Source organism: Canis lupus, chromosome 11, assembly GCF_011100685.1.
Source record: "Canis lupus familiaris isolate Mischka breed German Shepherd chromosome 11, alternate assembly UU_Cfam_GSD_1.0, whole genome shotgun sequence".
NCBI classification, from domain to species: domain Eukaryota; kingdom Metazoa; phylum Chordata; class Mammalia; order Carnivora; family Canidae; genus Canis; species Canis lupus.
The window spans coordinates 19,714,701-19,733,753 of record NC_049232.1 but is presented as its reverse complement, the minus strand read 5'-3'; the positions used below and the strand labels follow the sequence as shown (position 1 = coordinate 19,733,753).

General features: G+C 39.0%; 1 protein-coding gene across 8 annotated transcripts in view; it reads left to right on the top strand.

Moving 5' to 3' along the window:
- RAPGEF6 (Rap guanine nucleotide exchange factor 6) overlaps positions 1–5,960 on the top strand; it is a 210,821-nt gene extending 204,861 nt beyond the window's left edge. For 6 of the 8 annotated variants that reach the window (XM_038552078.1, XM_038552079.1, XM_038552074.1 and 3 more), the window contains 2 exons: positions 1,392–1,706; positions 2,418–5,960. In XM_038552078.1, coding sequence (XP_038408006.1) covers positions 1,392–1,706; positions 2,418–2,443 — 341 coding nt within the window. In that variant the 3' untranslated portion in view covers positions 2,444–5,960. The remainder of the gene's footprint in view (positions 1–1,391; positions 1,707–2,417) is intronic. The other 2 variants (XM_038552080.1, XM_038552076.1) reach the window with 1 other exon arrangement.
- Positions 5,961–19,053: the final 13,093 nt, after the last annotated feature.

Genomic DNA, 19,053 nt, shown 5'->3' with positions numbered 1-19,053 from the left:
TCACTTCCTCCTTGAATTACACAAATATTTGGATATAATAGCCCCTGCTTTTTTATGTATATGAAATGACTATACTTTGAATCAACTTTATAACATATTCATGAAGTCAATTTAAATTACGAAAAATGTGAAAAATGTGCTGATTTTTATAGCACATTCCTAGTACATTTTTACTTGTCAAGTTGCAGTATAGATTGGGATTTTCAGTTCGTTCATTTTTTTTCCCAAGGATTTTATATTAAACCTTTTTGGGTAACCGCTATATGGATATCTAAATGTTTGTGTGCAACGATATAAAAGTAATCTCTTGTCCATTTAAGTAACTATATTTTTAAAAATCTTTTATTTCTAGGGGACTCTGGGAAAATTATTCATTCTTGCCTTATTGGTCTTGATGACTTCACCCCACCCTCTCTCCCTGCCCCATCCTTTTGGGTGGGAATTAAAATCCTTTAAGACCTTGATACTACATGCAGATTCTGCTGGTACAGTTGTAGAAGTTTCAGTATGGACAAACACCATCGTCTAAAAGAGGAGTTAATATTAGAATTATCAGATGGTCCTTCTTCATTCTGTTTAATATGTAGGTAGTGTTTGTGTTTTAAAAGTTACATCAATAATATAGAGCCATTTGTCCTTCAGGTCCTGTGAATTGGTCTTAATTTCATGGAACCTCCTCTTTTATTTAACCAATTTCTGAAGCTTCTTGAAACTTTGCCTTACACAGACTTAGGGAAAAGGATTTTAAGTCACAATTATTTTGAACATGCACCAAAAATCAGGGAAATTTAAGATGGGTTTCCTAAAATAATGCCTTTCTTTTTACTTAGTCATAGATCAGAAGTTAGAAGTAAGGTCCTCAAAGGAATTGGGTCCTCTGTACTCGGAAAGTTCAAGTTGTTGATATGCCAGGACTGACGAGTAGTCTCCCCATAAGTGCCATACATACAACAGTGGTTTGTGTCTCAAGGACAGGGTAGGAAAGCCCTGAAATAGAGGGCCCCAACGTCATTTCTCTGAAATTCTTCCCAGTCAGCAGAGCATAGGTGTTCAGGGTAAACCATTGAATGTTTCTGGGGTTGGTGTCCCCTGGGAGCCAGGCAGTCATCTATGAATTGCCAGGGCTTCACCCTAGAGGAGGGTTTGTCATTGTGTCACTTCTTTCAAATCTGTCACTGTAGTTATAAGACCTAGTGTGATTTATATGTTTGAATAACAGGTTTAAATATTAAGTTTTAGGTATTATGTTTTTAATCTGTCACTGTATTCAAATATATTCATTTAGTCTATTTTTGAGTTTTGTTTTTATCATTGTAATAAGTTTCAGTATGTCTTTTTTTTCATTTCTTGCATTTTTCATTAACGTTTCCATTGCTTGTTTTTCATGCCAGTGTACTGTGTCACTTCACCCAAGAAGGAGGATAGGTATAGGGAGCCACCTCCCACTCCTCCAGGATACATGGGGATTTCTTTAGCGGACCTAAAGGAAGGACCCCACCTACACCTAAAACCTCCAGATTATAGCGTGGCAGTGCAGAGGTCAAAGATGATGCATGACAGCCTCTCTAGACTGCCACCCACTTCTCTCGGTAGCAGCCCCGTGGCCTGTGTTCCATCGAGGATTGTAACTCAGCCTCAGAGGCATATTTTGCAGCCATCCCATCCTAAACTAGCAGATGTGACTGACGCAGATAGCGAAGCAGATGGTATGTTGACAAACTACCTTAATGGATCTTGAATGAATTGCTGAATACATTAATTGGTCTTTACCCTGTGTTATTTCATATAATCGTTAATTTAAGTTATTTCATATAATCGTACATTTAAATACCTTAGCAATCTGGTTTTTTTGTTTTGCTTTTTAAAAAAGAAAAAAAAGAAAGAAAGAAATCCGTAAATATAGCGGTGTATTTTTTTAATGGACAGAGTAACCGGCATGTTTCTGTATGCCCCATACCCTTCTTCCAGAATTGACAAATAGCAGCTCAGTCTGATAGGATAATTTTGATAGTGGTGGAGTTGTGTCTTACATGGATGCCTGAAAACTTCAGAGTACCTAATTACCTGAAGTTGTGCTGATGATGTTCCCTCTCACTAGCAGAACTTTTGACTGACTGCAACTGGGGCAGCATTTTGATTATTGGCTTGCTTTATTAAAAATAAATGAAATATTATCGATTCAAACAGTAGAGTGATGAAGTGGTAAAGATCAGTTATAGCATTGCTGTCTGTCAGCCCGCTGTGCCATTAGCACCCATAACCTCCTTGTAATAAAATCTGGGCCTTGATGGGATATTTGAGAGAAAAACAGTTTCTTTGTTGAAAGTGACTAATTTTCTAAACAGGTGACTAGACTGTAAGTTGATCTTCTTTAATATGCCTCATCTACCACTTAATGGTGTTTTTACTGTTTTCAGAAAATGAACAGGTCTCAGCAGTGTAGCCTTTGGAGGACCCTCTTGAAGTTTACCGAAAGCCGTCGAGGAAGGAGTGGGCAGTACCACCTCATGATTCCGCAGGCCATTGTTGCCAACGAACAGCTTGCTGCTGCTACTAACCCAGAGGTCTCGTTCCCTGTACTCTGAGCGATGACCTAGCCCTGAATCATGCTTCCTTTTATTGAATCCTTGCAGATGCAGAGTTTCCTCAGCTATGGATGTTGTGCCTGGAAACCAGTCTTCACTTCGACACCAGTACTGCCTTGGGACCACAGTTACTAGAACAGATTCAAACTCAGAGTCCTCCCTATGTATATCAGTATAGATTTTTCTTTAACAAGTTATTTTTAATATAGTAATTTAGTAGTATTTCCAAGCCATAGCTTGGGTTAACGGACAAATTCAAAATGTCTGCCAATACCAAGGATATTCATGTATTTGAGAAGTAACTTATTATTTGATGTTTTGTGGTTTTCTTTGTATTGGGGAGTTATCATTAGCAGATGTTTATGTTTAAGGCCATAAAACTGTCTCTGGTCTGACCAAACTGAAGTCATCTTTACAGGATGATACATTTAATCTGTATACAGATATGAACTTGATCTGTAGCACCAGTGCAATGAAGGGTCTCCATTTGAGTGGGATAGGAAACCCTTTGTGGTTGAAGTGTTAGGAAGGAAGATACTGCCGTCTGCAGATTTGGAAGGCCAAATGAAGCTGCCATGGGGTTTCTTGTCAGTCCTTTGGGAAAGGGAAGCTTTGATTGGGTGGGCTGCCACCTTCCTCTCCAAAGAATGAAATTTTTTTCTTAAAAAATCATGTATACCAATCCTTTCTGACATGGAAGTCAGGCTACATCTAACTAAAAGTATAAATTCATTAAATAGAGAATGGGTTCTGGAGAGTTCTGCAGAAACCCAAAACAAAAGTTTTTTCACTGCTCAAATGTGGAGTTATTTTTTTAAAAGCAAATGTAATCATTGGTGTGTAACCATGGAGATGAATTCAGCTATATGTATATTCTGCAGCCGCCCCTCCACCCCATCTCTCAGCATGAGGCTGTGTTCAACCCTGATAAACTCTGCAGCCCCCAGGTGCCTGCAAGAAAGCTTGTTAGCACACCAAGCTAATAATTGGTTGAAAAGTTTATGGGGAACAGAGGAGCTAGAATTGTGGAAATAATTCTCTCTAGGTTCTCAGTTTAGCCCTTGAGAGGAAGGAGATACATATTTTTAACAGCCTGTTGGGCATGGCATTCCTAAGTATTTGATTAAAATTTCAGTGACTGTTTACTGGATGACCTAGACTTTCCACATTTTTACAAATCAAATAACAGTGTTTTCTATATCTTAAGTTTAAATTTCACCATTTGTTTTTAGTGTCAATGTGAGTGCTTAATAAACTATTGTGACTACCAAAAAAAAAAAAGCCAAAGCCATTCATGTGCACTACCCAGATTAACATGGAGCCAAAATGGGTTTACTTCTGAGTGGTTTTCCATATGTGAATTTATAGGTTTTAGCTGATTTGTGATTTCCCTTTTCAAGAGTTTGTTCTCATTTTATCCTAGCTATCTCTTCCCTCTTTCTTTCTTCTTGTCCCCTTCATTTTTTTTTTTAAATAGGCTCCATGCCCTACATGGGGCTTGAACTTGTGACCCTGAGATAAAGAGTTACATGCTCTACTGACTGAGCCAGCTAGGCACCCACCCTACCCCCATCACCTTCACTTCAAAATCATAAATCCCTTCCAAGTGGTAAATGGCAGTAATCTATTTTTTCCACCAAAATGATTGTTTCTCCATTTTAGGAACAATAGCTTATCTGAAAAATTCCTTTGGGCAAAGAAACATGAATCTGAAACTTAAAGCCTTAAAAATCCACTCCCCAGGTGTAGTAGAATGAGGCTAATTGGCTCTATAGCTTTCTTAGTCCATTGACATGGAATGTGGCCTGGATCAAAAATCCTGGTTTGAAAGTCACACTATAGTGATTTAACCTGTAAACACTGGTCCTCTAATCACAAAAAAATGTTCCTTTACTGGTTTACCTATTACTGTGTCATGTCCAGAGCAAAACAAAGAAAAGGAAAGATACCTTTGTTATAATCATCTTTTTGTCAAGTTTGGGTATTTATTCTCATTATTTTATATCCATTACCCCAGAAAAAAATGTGCTGTTTGCACAATATTTGTTTATTTGCAGGTGTTTGAAATCAAAACGGGCGCCTTACCTGTCCTGTGTCCTTAATGGTGTTGATAATATCTTGCACAGAGAGTCAGAGGCTGTGATTTTGGACTGCACCTTGTAGCTGCCTTTGTTTTCATCCAGCTCCAACTGTGAGTGTCTGGGTCAGCCAATCACAGTGATCAGGAACTAAAGCCAAATGCATTGTAGTTTGATCTGTGTGTATCCCCTAAAAACCCATGGAGTTGTGATTTTTATATTTTAATTCTAACTTAGGGTACATTTTGGCCTTCTCTTACTTTGTTACATGACAAGAACAAGAGAAGCCTTAACTTGTATTTGCTCCAATTCTAAACCCCCATTTTTGTTTTTATTTTATAAATTTATAACTTCAGTGAAGAGAGGAGTACCCTCATCCCACCTTAGCTCTGAATCTGTCAGGACTTACTGAAGCAGTAAATCCACAGTGCAAGGTTTTGCCAAATAAGTTTCAACAGAACAGTTTTTTCATAATAAAGATTTGGACAATTAGTAATTCCACTGTATACTTCCATAAAGGTTTATTTTAAATAGTAGATTCTTAACTTCCTCTAAATGATTACTTTGAATCTGATCTTTGGGCAGAAAAAGACTTCACTGGTTTCTCTTGAGGGTGAAAAGTCACGCTGTCGTCATCTGTATGACCTCCTTGAGATGTGGCAGTAATCATGAGGATTTCCAAGAACAAACCTAGTTTTTCTAAAATTTTTTTCCCTATAAAACGAAAAGGAAAACAAGTTTCCTTGTATACTAAAACAGTGATAATGATCGTTAATCCTGATATATTTTGTTTCTAAAAAATGTGATATTAAAGTAGATGTATCCCTTTAGCATTACCTTAAAGGCTAGAACAAAGGGATGAATCTTCAAAAAGTGTCATAGTACATTTTCAAATTTAGACTTGAACCCCAGTTCCATCTTTAGCTTTTGTTGTGCTTTTTTAAGGCTTCTTTATTTTTGATACACAGAATGTAGTTGTACTTGATCTTTTAAAATTGAAACCATGTGAGCTTATCAGAAAAAGACAAAACTGCACAGTTGTCATAATCAAATGCAATTATACTGCACAATTCAGTGATTGTAAAGTATCCTGTAATGAGCAATGTTTGTCTCCTATTTTTTGATACCTCCTAAACTTATGTCTTTTAGAAAGACAGTGCCTCTGTATGCTTTTTGTATTTTTACTGAGTGTAAATATTTGTTATATTTTTGGTTAAGAGAATGTAAAAGTACCATTTATTATTATCATATCTACTAATACATTGGTGGAATCAATAAAGAGTCTACGTTAACCTTCTTTGCACTTTATTACATATGTCTGGACACAGATAAAATAATTACACCCAGTCACTCAGGGGGGCCAGTCTGGGGCTAGCATTGGTATAAAGGCCTTATTTTTTTAGGTCCCCAGAGAAATTGGAATGATCCAATTATTGTTGACTTTGTGGTGTCTATAAAATATCTACTTCTTGTTTAGGTTTTAAAAAGTGTGTTTGATTACAAACCAAATAACACTGGTTAATCCCCATTTGGGCTTGTTTGTCTCTTATAATAGGAAAGTCTACAGGAAGACTGTCCAGAGCTAATTCAGTGAGTGCACTGTACTGTCAGAGACTTGGGGCCCTGACATTTAAACCACTCAACCTCACCTCTGCTTCACAGGAAGAGCTTAGGAGGAAAGGTGTAAATGCATGTCCCTTTTTATTAGCAAAACAGCAGCTTTTCCAGAAGCTGTACTTGATATTTCTGCTTTTATGTCGCTAGACAGAAATGTGTCACATGACCAGTGGTTTCAAGAAACTTGGGACATGAACCTTTTTTTAGCTGAGCCATCCATGGCCTCAAATAAAAGTGGGATTCCTTTCAGTGAAGAAGGAAAGAGTGGGTGTTGAACAGGCATGTAGCTTGGTCAGTCAGAGCATGCCTGTTGCCCACTACTGAATTTATTGCCACTGCATTTAGTAATTTAGTGGCAATAAATGCAGTAGTTTCTTGGACGGGATCAGATGCTGGGACCTTGACAAGAAGGAAATTTTGCTTTAGCCTTCATTCCCCTGACACAATGGTCATTCCTTTACTTAGATATTCATTCCTTTACTTAGAAATATTACATAGAAATATTACATACAAATACAAGAGGTTGAGTGATGGCTACCTAAAAATATCAAGCTGTTAATCCCTAGAATTTGTAAATGTTACTGTATTTGAGAAAAGGGTCTTTGCAGATGTAATTAAGCATTCTGAGGTGAGATTACTTCGGATTACCTGGTTGAGCCGTATCTGCCAAGACAAGTGTCAGAATTTCTAAATAGAAATAGACCTAGTGGAGAAGGCAGTGTGAAGATAGCAGAGAGCTGTGGCCACAAGTGAAAGAATGCCGGTGGCCTCCAGGAACTAGAAGAGACAAGATTCTTCACTCCTCTGGAGGACACCTTGATTGGACTTCTGGCCTGTTTTAATTAAGACACCTGAGTTTTGGTAATTTGTTATGGTAGCCCTAGGAAAGTACACATTACTATATCTGTCTCTTGTTGGGGACCCAGAACCAGTAATTAAAACATGTGCTAGTCCACAAATATACCTCAGGAACACTTCCTCCCAGCCCCCAGAAGCATTTGATAAACCGAGACAAGGAGTATTGGCCACCCCAGAGGCATCCTCTGCAGCAGCCTAGTGACCTGTTATTTTTCCAACTTTATAGAAGGGACCTTCTGATCATCTTGGCCAAACTAGTAATGTCCATTTCTCTCATTTAAGACATTGTGACGAGTGTGTACTGGTACCTTACTGTGGTTTCAATTTTAATTTCTTCAATGACTAATAATACTAATGAGAACCTTTTGGAATTCTTACTGGACATTTGGATATTCTCTTTTGTGAAGTGTCTTTTTAAGTTCTTTTTAAAAATGTGTTGCTGGAGTATTGAAATATATTTGATTTATAATGACTTTGTAGCAATCTAAATTCATTTATTCTGGTTATGTGATTCTTTTGGGTTTTCCTAGCATATATCATGTGCTTGTAATGACATTTATTTACTTCCAATCATTTTGCATTTCATTTCTCACCTCTTTGCACTGGTCACAATGCTAGTACAATATTGAATAGAAGTGGTCAGGGTAGAATATTTTGTTCCTGATCTGAGAGGAAAAACTGATTCACCATTAATCGTAATGATTGCTATAGGATTTTTATAAGCATTCTTTATGAATTTAAATGTTTTATTTATAATTTGCTTGTGTGTGACTTATCAAATTTTGTCAAAGGCTTTTCTTAAATCTGTCGAGATGATAGGATTATTTTTTTATCTATGTTATTAATGATAGATTTCCTAATGTCAACCCCTTCTCCCCACTTCACCTTCCTCTTTGCTAGAATAAACCCTAATTGGCTATGACATGTTATTTTTACATATTTCTGGATTTACTTTGCAATATTTGTTTAGGATTGGATATCTATATTCAAAAGAGAGATGGTCTGTAATATCCTTTTCTTGTAATATCCTTGTTAGGTTTGGGTCCTAATGTTAAACTGGACACACAGAAAGAGCTGGAAATTATCCTTTTTTTTTTTTTTTTTGTTATTCTTGAAGTTTATAGAAGATTGAACTCTAGCCATTTGCACCTCTCTGGACTCTCACCTGTGTTTTCAGTTTTGGAACACTGATGAGTTCCACTTCATTTCCCCTCCTTTGTATTATGGCCTGTAAATTCTCTTCAGGTGGTCAACTGGGGCAGTGGTAAGGCTCAGGTCTTGTTTCTTGTACTTTCAAGGATTATTGTCCTTCAGTGCCTGATGTCCAGGGTCTTAAGTAGCATTGTTGTATATGGTTTGTCTGTTTTTTTTAGTCACTAAAGGCATGAGGGTAAAGTGCCAGTTACTGCATCTTGACCAGAAGTGGAAGTCCATATACAAAAACTGAATATAACTCTCAGTAAATAACAAACAGACACACACTTACCCTCCCTCTGACAAAAAAAAAAAATCGTTAAGGATATAGAAGACAAGAACAACACATTTAGCAAACAATAATGGACTATAGAACACTGAATCAGTAACGACAAAGTATTTATTTCTAGGTGAACATGAGCATTGATCAAAATTGGCTCTGTGTTAAGCTATAAAGATACTAACAATTTGCAAAAAGTTGAACTCATGAAGGCTCTCTGTACAGAATTAAATGAGAAGTTAGTAACAAAAACTATAAAAATTGGATGTTAAATGTTTCCTCTAGTAACCCAGTAGAAAGTAGAAAGTTTTTTTATGAATGAAGATGGAGATACGAATATCAAAACCTTTTGATTTGAGATTAAGGCCATATTAAATGGGACGTTTATAGCCTTCAATGCATATATTAAAAAGTAGAAAGGCTACAAATGACTTATCATTCTCAAAAAACCAGAAAAGTAACAGCAAAATAAATTCATATACGTGGAAGAAGATAATGAATTAACAAATTAATAAATAACATGCTCCGAAAAGGATTGACAAAAGCACTGAGTTCTTTAAAAAGACTAATAAAATTGCTAATCTCTTGGTGGGGATAACCAACAACAACAAAAAAAAATAGCACAACTATCACTAGGAATGAAAAAGAATCGTGATTAATGCCATTAAAGACATGAGACTTTTAATATCTAAGGTGTAAAAGAAATAAATTTACAGAACACAATTTCACAAAACTTTGACAGGAAGGAAAATCCAGTAGTCCTGTAGTTGTTAGGGGAGTTGAATCTCATTTTACAAGCCTTTCTGCAAAGAAAACTGAAGCCCTGGATGGCTTTATCAAAAAGTTGTGCCAGATGCTTACAGAAGAAATACTGCTGATCTTAACAAAATCTCCCAAGTGGGAAAGATTTCTTAAGATCCCGGTAGGACAACTCTAAAGAAAATGACAGGTCTGTCCTAAAATACCGTTTTTTAAAAGGCCATAGAGTTGGAAGATGACATTGTAATTCACAAAACCTTCAAAGGACCAGTATCCAGAATACATAAAGTACTTCTGTAGGCTCAAAGAACATTCAGTGGAAAATGGGCAAGACTTAAATGCTATGTAAAAGAGGGAAAATTGTCCATTAGCATGGAAAGTTGTTCAGTCCCATTATGAAGAAATTCGTAGGTTTAGATTTGATGATATGAAAGTGTTAGCTTTGCTCATTTTACTTGGATTGTGGTGGCAGATAATCACGGGCAGAAACTATCCTTTGGAAGAGCAACATGGACTCTAACAGGGAGCTGTGGTAAAGTACATCGGAGCCACCAGATGGCGCCACACTACCATGTGTCCCTTGTGGTCTGTCTAGAAAGGTAAGAGCAAGGTAATTTTATTTTTCTAAAGATTTTATTTATTAGAGTGCTTGGGGTGTGGAGGGTCAAAGGGAGAAGCTGACTCCCCATTGAGCAGGGAGCCCATCATGGAGCTTTCCCAGGAGCCCACAGATCATGACCTGAGCCCAAGGCAGACATTTAACCAGCTGAGCCACACAGGTGCCCCTAATTTCTTAGCCATCTTTCCAGATAGGTCTGCAGTCTGCAATGAAATATTTTGGGAGAGTTTACCTTCACAGAGGTAATGAAACTAAAACATTTCCAACCAGAATATAAAGAATTTTAGGCAGACTGTACTTGGATGCAGTTGGGACACTAATGAGTAGACAGTATGGATACAACTATTTCCTTATGCATCATTTGTACTTTTGGATATGGGATCTAGAATACTAAATGAGTATTGGTCTTTTCCAGAGCTCCTAAGGGAGATCTTCCAGAAAACACAAATGGTCCAACTCTGAACAGGAATGAAAAGCAGGTAATATACTAACCAGTCAGACTTCCAACAGTCTACACTAAACAACTGCCTACTCCATAGGCTCCTGGCAGCTGTCCATCTGTTCTGACCACTTGGTATTTTTGGTGGGTTTGATTTTCTTTTTTGGCCATTTTGGTAGACAGGTAATGGTATTTTGTTATGATTTTATTTTTCATTTCCCTGGTTAGTAGTATGGTTGAGCTCCTTTCCCTATTTGTATGAGCCATTTGATTTTTGCTTTTATGAAGTGCCTTTTTGAGTCTTTTTTGTTTTTATCAATTTGTAGAATCTTCTTATATCTTACGACTCGTTTATCAGTTATATCTGTGGTAGATAACTTTTCCCACTCCGTGGTTTGTGTCGTCATAACGAAGTTCTTAATTTTAAACTAGAGGAATTTATTACTCTTTTCCTTTATGGTGTTTTTGTTTGTGCTCTAAAATCTCTTTTTACCCTTGAGGTTCATGAACATATTTGTGTTACCTTTCAAATACTTCACCAGTATGCCTTTTAAATTTAGTTCTTCAATATATCTGGAATAAAATTTTGTGTGCAGTATAAGGTAAGGAAAGGTTTCATTCTCCCAACTATTGATTATTGTTTCTATACCATTTGTTGAAAAGATAAATCCTTAGTTCTGCTGCATTACGTAGTGTGTCATCTGTGTTGTGAGTAGCTGTCCGTAACATGTGTGAGTTTATTCAGGGGTCTGTATTCTGTTTAATCAGTCTGTTTTTCCACTCCTCAAGACCACATTGTTTTAAATGCTCTTGCATTATACCACACTCTGGTACCTGGTAGAGAAAGTTGGCTGACCCTGTTCTTTTTCGAGAATATACTAGCTGTTCTCATATCATTTGCATTTCCAGATAAATCTCATGACCAATTTATCAACTTACACAATTGCAATTTTGAATGGGATTTTTGTGATTATATAATACCTTGAAGGAAATTATAACTTCATAAAATTATAGTTTTCCAGTCAGTGTATATTTCTCCATTTATTTAGATATTTTTCACTCTTCATTACTTAATTGTTCTGGTTTAAGGTCTTTAATATTTTTCATATAAGAGTTATGTTTTTAAGTGATGTGTTTTAGGACTTTTTTTCCCCCTGCTTTATTGAGGTATATATACTTGACAATTAAAAATTGTATATATTTGAGGTGTCTGTCTTACTCCATTTGGGCTGCCATAGGCTGGCTGGGTAGTTATAAACAGCAGAACTTATTTCTCACAATTGTGAAAGCTGGGAAGTTCAAGATCAAGATGCCAGCAGATTCACTGTTCTTTGAGGACTGCTGTCCTAGTTCATAGATGGTGCCCTCTTGCTGTGTCCTCACAGAGAAGAAGGGGCTTCTATTAAAAGGGAATAATCCCACCCGGTGGGACTTTCCCTTCTTGACCTAAATCACCTGCCACAGTTCTCACTTCCTGATACCCCTACCTTTAGGGATTAGGATTTCAGCCCACAAATGGGGACATAAAGATTTGGTGGGTGAAAAAAAAAAAAAAAAAGATTTGGTGGGTGGCCGCATACAATGATACAACATGATGATTAAACATATGTTTACATTGTGAAATGGTTACAATTAAGATAGTTGACATACCTAACATTTGTGTGTAGTGGTAAGAACACTTAACATCCACCTACCTGAGCATGTTTCATGTATGCAATCTAGTACCAATCTAGTTACTCTGCTACACAGTACCACTTCAGAACTTTCTGATCCTGCAATAATCTTCATACCTTTCGATCAACATCTTCCCATTCTCCCCACCCCTGAATGCCTGGTAGCCACCAGATTCCACAGGTAAGGGAGATCATGTAGTCTTTCTGTGCCTGGATTATTTCACTTAGTATAATGTTCTCCAGGTTCATCCATGTTGTCACGAAAGACTAGGTGGTTTTGTTTTTTTCTTTTTAAAGACTGAATAATATTCCTGTGCACATGCCACATCTTGCTTATCCATTCGTTAACAGACCATGGTTTCCAAATCTTGGCAGTTGCAAATAACCAGGCAGTGAATGTGCAGGTGCAGACATGTCTCCAGCCAATGGTCAGGAAGGAACTGGAGCCTTCACCACCTCAAGGGGTGAGTTCTACCCAAATCTGAGTGAGCTTGGAAGTGGCTTCTTCCCTAGTAAAGCCTTCAGATTAGAGCACTGCCCAGCTAACATTTTCATCTCCAGCCATGTGAGACCCTAAGTAGAAGATCCAGTCAACCTGGGCCCAAACTTCTGACCCATTAAAATTGTGCTATTTTGAGCCATTGAGTTTGTGATACTTTATAACAGGTAACATATATTACATATTAGCTGTGTATTCCCTGTGCCTTAGTCTTCTTATCATCAAACTGGTCACCAGCGATAACCTATCTCACTTTTATTGTTGCTCTAAGGATAAAGTGAGTTAATCCATGTATAATCCTTTGGTGGTGTTCAGCCACCGGGCAAGTGCTCAGTAGTTGTAGGCTGTGTTACTACTATCCCTCTCTCTCCCTGCCTCTTTCCTTTCCTCACACATCTGTACTGCTGTACCTTATTTGTTCCATTTCATCATCTTTTCTAGAATTTCATTTCTTTGCCCAGTCTTAGCTGGCCAGAAACTCCTTTATCTGGTCATTTATCTGTCAACTGCAACTATTCAAAATATCAAGATGCTTCCAAAACTAAAGTCCTTTCCATGTAGAAAATGCACTTGCACTAAAGTTCTATTTTTGAGTTGGTGAGACTGACCACTACCTTGTTTTCTAAGTTAAAACACATTAGGAGTCAGAATTTCACCTAGAAGGAGACATAGCAGTAAGAATGTGATTAAGACACTCTAAGAGGGAATGGGCCTCAAAACTCTCAAAGACACAGAAGAGCTTACCAGGCAAGGTAAGACAGAGACAAGCTGTGCTTCAGGTTTCACTCAACAGATCCAATGTCATGTTGGCTTTGATATTCATGCTCCATGTATTTTCACACTTGAAATATATAGGAAATGTATTTTAAAAGATTTCTTTTAAATGTATTAAATAAAAGATCTCTTGTTCAACTACAGCAAAAACAACTTTAGCATGGGCAAAGGACCTAAAAGACATTTCTCTAAAAAAGATACACAAATGGCCAGTAAGTGCATGAAAAGATATTCCACATCAATCATGAGGGATATGCAAATCAAAATCATGACATATCACCTCTCACCCAATAGGATGGCTACTATTAAAAAAAAATAGCAAAAAAAAAAAAAAAAAGTGTTGGTGGAGAGGTGGATAAATTAGAACCCTGTACCCTGAAGTTTCCTCAAAAAAATTAAATATCATAAAATCCAGCAACCTCACTTGTAGGTGTAGATCCCAAGGAGCTGAGAGCAGATTCTCAAAAAGATATTTGTATACTCATGCATTATTCACAGTGTTCGTCAATGGATGCATGGAAAACTAAAATGTGGTATGTACATAAAGTGGAATAATTCTTTGACCTTTGAAAGGAAGGAAATTCTAACAGCTACTACAACATGAATGAACTTTGAGAAAAGATATGCTAAGTGAATGAAGCCAGTAACAAAAAGATACTGTTTGAGTCTGCTTATGTGAGGTACTTAGTATAGTCAAATTCATAGGCAAAGAAAGTAGAATAGTGGTTTCCACGATCTGGGCAGGAGGGAAAAATGGAGAGTGTAGTTTAATGAGGTATAGAATTTCCAGTTTGCAAAATGAGAAAGTTCTGGAGATTGGTTGTAGGACAGTGCAAAAGTATGTAACTCTCCTGAAATGTATACTTCAAAATGGTCAGGATGGTAGCTTTTGTGTTTGTATATTTTACCACAATTTTTTTAATTGCAAAAAAAAATATTCAACCCAAGAAAAATAAACAAACGAAATATTTGTGGTGGGCTGCAGCTGGACAGGGCAAGGAATCAACAGGCAGTGATGAAGGGTTTCAACTCCTGTGAGACCAGAAATATGTTTAGGGCAGTTGCACATACCTAATAAACCCAAACTCCGAATGATTCCTCCTCCTGTGTTTCATCTGTAAAATTCCATTAGGGCACCAGAGGTCAAGTAGCCCGTCAACACTGAAATTGCACCAAGGGCAAACATTCACAGGGAAACTTGACCTTGGGTTTTAGTTCCAGCTTGTCAAGCACTTCATTTTGCTAAAACTCTAGGGCTTCATCATGCTAAGGAGCAAAGAAACTTTACAAGTAGTTACTCTGTCATCAATGTTAGACATTTAAATCTTAATTGAGCTCATGGTTTCCTTTGAGAGGCAGAGCAACAGACAAGACAAGATGAGCCCAAGCGCTCTTTCTGTTCCAGAAGCCCCATGGAAGGGCCAGGTGTTGGGCTGTGGTCCAGAGATCAGCAGGGACCCAGGTGCTCAGGATGGCATGAGTTCCAAAATCCCATGTGGACTGCTTGGAGCAGCACGTGGAACCCTCCTTTCTGGCCGCACACGTCCCCAAAGCCAGTAGCCTGCTATGGCCTGGATCTCAGGGCAGATGCTACTGATGAGCTGTTAGTGGCATCCTGGGTTACTGCTGAATTTCTTTCCACTATTTTTTATCTTCCAATTTAAAAAATGTTTTGCCCTCATTCCTCCTGTTTCCACTTTTTGTTTAAAAGAACAGAATCCTCTCATGTCCACTGGGCCTGGAATGTTACTTCATTTTGGCTCCTGACAAGCACTGAGGTTTAAGGCTTTGGAGCCACATGCCTCCCCGCCCCCCAAATCCAGGTGATGGGGAAGGAGAGTTAAGTCTAGCAGAGGGGCATAGATGACTCTTTTACCTGTTGTCTTTCCTGTAGAAAACTGTTCCCTGGGAGGTGAGTGCTGGCAGGTGCTTACCCCTTGTTCGTGGTCCCTGTTCTGTCCTGCAACCTTCCCTGCCTTCCTTCGTCTTAGAACAACTGGTGAAATCCCTTAAAGCAACTGTTCCTTCCCCGAGCCATGGTATTCTGGTGGGACTTCAAGTCCTCTGCACACACACCGCACACACACGTGTGTATACAATGATGGCAGGTGGGCCAGTCTTCCCTGGATTTCCTAGGGTATAGGTAGAGGTCAATTTCTATATGCCTCCGTGGCATTCCGTGTCAACTACATACCTGATATACCCGGTTATATTAGCTGTTGACCTTGAGCAAGTTTCATGCCTTCTCTAACCATCGGTTCTATCACCTGTGAAATAGGGAGGAAAAGCTCTTTTACAGATGGTTGTGGGAATGAGCACAGCCCATTCCTAGTACAAGACTGGTGTTTCCTAACCATCTCTTCATCCCCTCTGTCCAGTGGCCCGACCAACCCTCAAGCAGCCCCACAGCCAAGCACTTCCACTGAGCTCCCTGTCCCCTCTGCCATTAGGCCAGGTCTGTAAAGTGCTTTCGGCAGTCTAGAACTAATAAAAATCTAATAAATAAACCAGTCATTGAACCTGAGCTGGAAATTTGCCTTCTGTTTATTTCTTAGGTGGGAAAGAAAATAGAGGTCATAATTAATTTTGGTACTACCTATTTCAGTAGGATCCTATGCCGGTGATTTTTCTCCTTTACTAGTCCTATAAATCCTTGTTTTTAGGGACTAGGGAAGGCGTGAGGACCTTGCCCGAGAACAGCTTCAAGCTACACTGGAACACCTGCCAGTTCTCTGGTTAGCTGTTATCATCTGAGAGTTGCCAATGGCTAACAAGACAGGAGAGAAACCTCCACTGATTTTACAAACCACCGAGCAGAAGAAGGAGGGTGCCTGCATCATGAAAGGCAAAGAACGGCCCTGCTTTCTGAAATCCAAGAAGATCATGGGGCAGTTTCTTTAGTTCAAGGGAACACATACTTACATTCATTGATTTCCTGGACTATTGGCCTCCCCCTTCCTCTGTGCCTAGCGTGCCAGGAAAGCCCCGTGGCCATGTCCGAGTTTGGCACATGGGGCCTTTCATGTGGGGTGCTCTGACAAGATCTGTGTCTGACCAGGTGTGTGCTGTCTGAGGCTTCATTTTGAAGACATCAAATAGTTGGTGATCGGTTCATCCCCAGAGTCTGTGCTCCCTGCCGGCTCAGTGAGGATGCTCTGTGTACACAGTGGGCGTTGGTCTCGGCATCTGGCAAAGACCTTGTATTGGGTTGGACAGTCTGTGCAGAACTCCTGCCGCCTGAAGAACAGACGAAGCTTCGTCCTGGGGTTTCGGGCAGTTGGTGAATAATCTGAGCTTCTGACGTGGCCTCTTTGGGGGTCTCTGGTGCTTGTGAAGGGCATGTCCCCATGCACCTTGTCACAGAAGATCTAAGTCACGAAGGCATCCCTTCTGCCAGCGTGTGGCAGAGACCAGAGGGTGGGAGGAACGGTGTCAGGCAACTGAAGCGCGACTGGTGTTTGTCAGTGGGCTGGCTGAGTCTACCCCAAGCTGGCTCTCGTTGTACACCTGATCCTACTCTGAATATCGTACTTGCTTTCCCTTGTTTTCCTACCCTGCCACTGCCTTTGAATAAGCTAACCTGACCTGTTTGTCTTTCTGTTTACCTGGGCTTGACTACCTTAGAGAATTCAGATTTCACAAACTCCTATTAACATATACAATATTGGTCTTTTTGTGCTGGGCATGTTTCACCTGGTATGATGTCTGTCGTCAGGTTTCATTCATCCATGTCATGGCAGGTCAGAACTTCCATTTTGGTTAAGGCTGAGTAATATTCCTGGTGGTGTGTGTGCACATGTACATGCACAGGCTGTATTTTTCCATTCAGCCACTGGTGGTTACCTTGGGTTGCTTCTACCTTTTGGCTCTTGTGAAGAATGCTGTTGTGAACACCAGTATGCAAATATCTCTGAGACTGTGCTTTCAATTCTCTCAGATATGCACCTAGAAATGGGATTGCTGGATCATATGATTGTAATAGTTTTAATTTTTTGAGGGACCGCCGTACCATTCTCCAGGGTAGTTGCACCGTTTTTGATTTCCACCAACAGTGGCACAGGGTTCCAATTTCTACACATCTTTACCAACACCTGTTACTTTCTGGGTTCAGGGTATGTGTGTGTGGGGGGGTCTTTAACAGTAGCTCTCCTAATGGGTGTGAGGGGTGGTATCTCATTGTGGTTTTGGTTTGCATTTCATTCACAATTAGTGATGCTAGCATCTTTTCATGTGCGTATTAGCTGTCTATCTTCTTTGGAGAAATGTCTAAGTCCTGTGCCCCTTTCTTAATGGTGGTGTTTGTTGTTGAGTTGTAGGGGTTCTTTATATATTCTGGATATATCCCCTTATCAGATGTATGACTGCAAATATATATTCTCCCATCACACAGGTTACATTTTCATTCCACTGTATTTTTTATGTATAGTTTTTAATTTTGATATGGTTCACTTTACGTATTTTTACTTTAGTTGCCTTTAGATTTGGTGTGATATCCAAGACATCATTGCCAAATCCTCCATCAGGAAGCTTTTTCCCAATGTGTTTTCAAGCTTTGTAGTTTTAAGTCTTACATTAATGTCTTTAATCCATTTTAGTTTTAGTATATTATGTAAGGTAAAGATCTGCTATGGTCTGAATGTTTGTGTCTGGGTATCTCTACCCCAAGATACATTGAAAATGTTCTTTTTGATGGTATTAGTAGGTGGAGCCTTTGGGAAGTGCTTAAGTGTGAAGGCAAAAGCCTCACAAGTAGAATCGGTGCTCTTAGAACAGAGACTCCAGAGAGATCCTTTCTGCCCTTCCACCAGATGAGGTAAGAGAAAGAAGACACTGGCTCTAAACTAGGAAGAGGGCCATTGTCAGAGGCAGCCATGCTGCCACTTTAACCTTGGGCTTCCCAGCCTCTAGAACTGTGAGAAAGAATTTTCTGTCGTTTATAAGCTACCCAGTCTGTGGCATTTTTGTTAGAGTAGCCCAAACAGACTATGACAAGATCCAGCTTTATTCTTTTGCATTGTTTATATCCAATTTCCTAGCAGCATTTATTGAAAAGACTGGCCTTAACTTGTCAAGTGGTTTTGCCATGATGTTGAAAATCCCTTGATGAATATGTTGAACATACACAGAAGAGTTTATTTCTGGGATCTCTGTTCTATTCTGTTGGATTCTATGGCTGTATATGCCAGTCCCCCATGGATTTAATTACTGTAATAATCAAGTATGAAACCTCTGGTTTGTCCTTTTATTCAAGATGGCTCTTCAGAGTCCCTTAAGAGTCCATATTAATATTAGGATGGGTATTTTTTTTAAGATTTTATTTATTTATTCATGAGAGGCAGAGAGAGAGAGAGAGAGAGGGAGAGAGAGAGACAGACAGACAGGCAGAGGGAGAAGCAGGCTCCATGCAAGGAGCCCGACATGGGACTCGATCCCGGGTCTCCAGGATCAGGCCCTGGGCTAAAGGCAGCGCTAAACCGCTGAGGCACCCAGGCTGCCCAGGATGGGTATTTTTATTGATAAAGAAAAATGCCATTGGGATTTTCATAAATTGCATTAAATCTGTAGATCATCGTGTATAGAACTTGACATCTTGAGATTAAGTCTTAGAATCCATGAACCCAGGATGCCTTTCCCTCTTCTTGTATCTTTAATTTCTTTCACTAATGTTTTATAGTTTC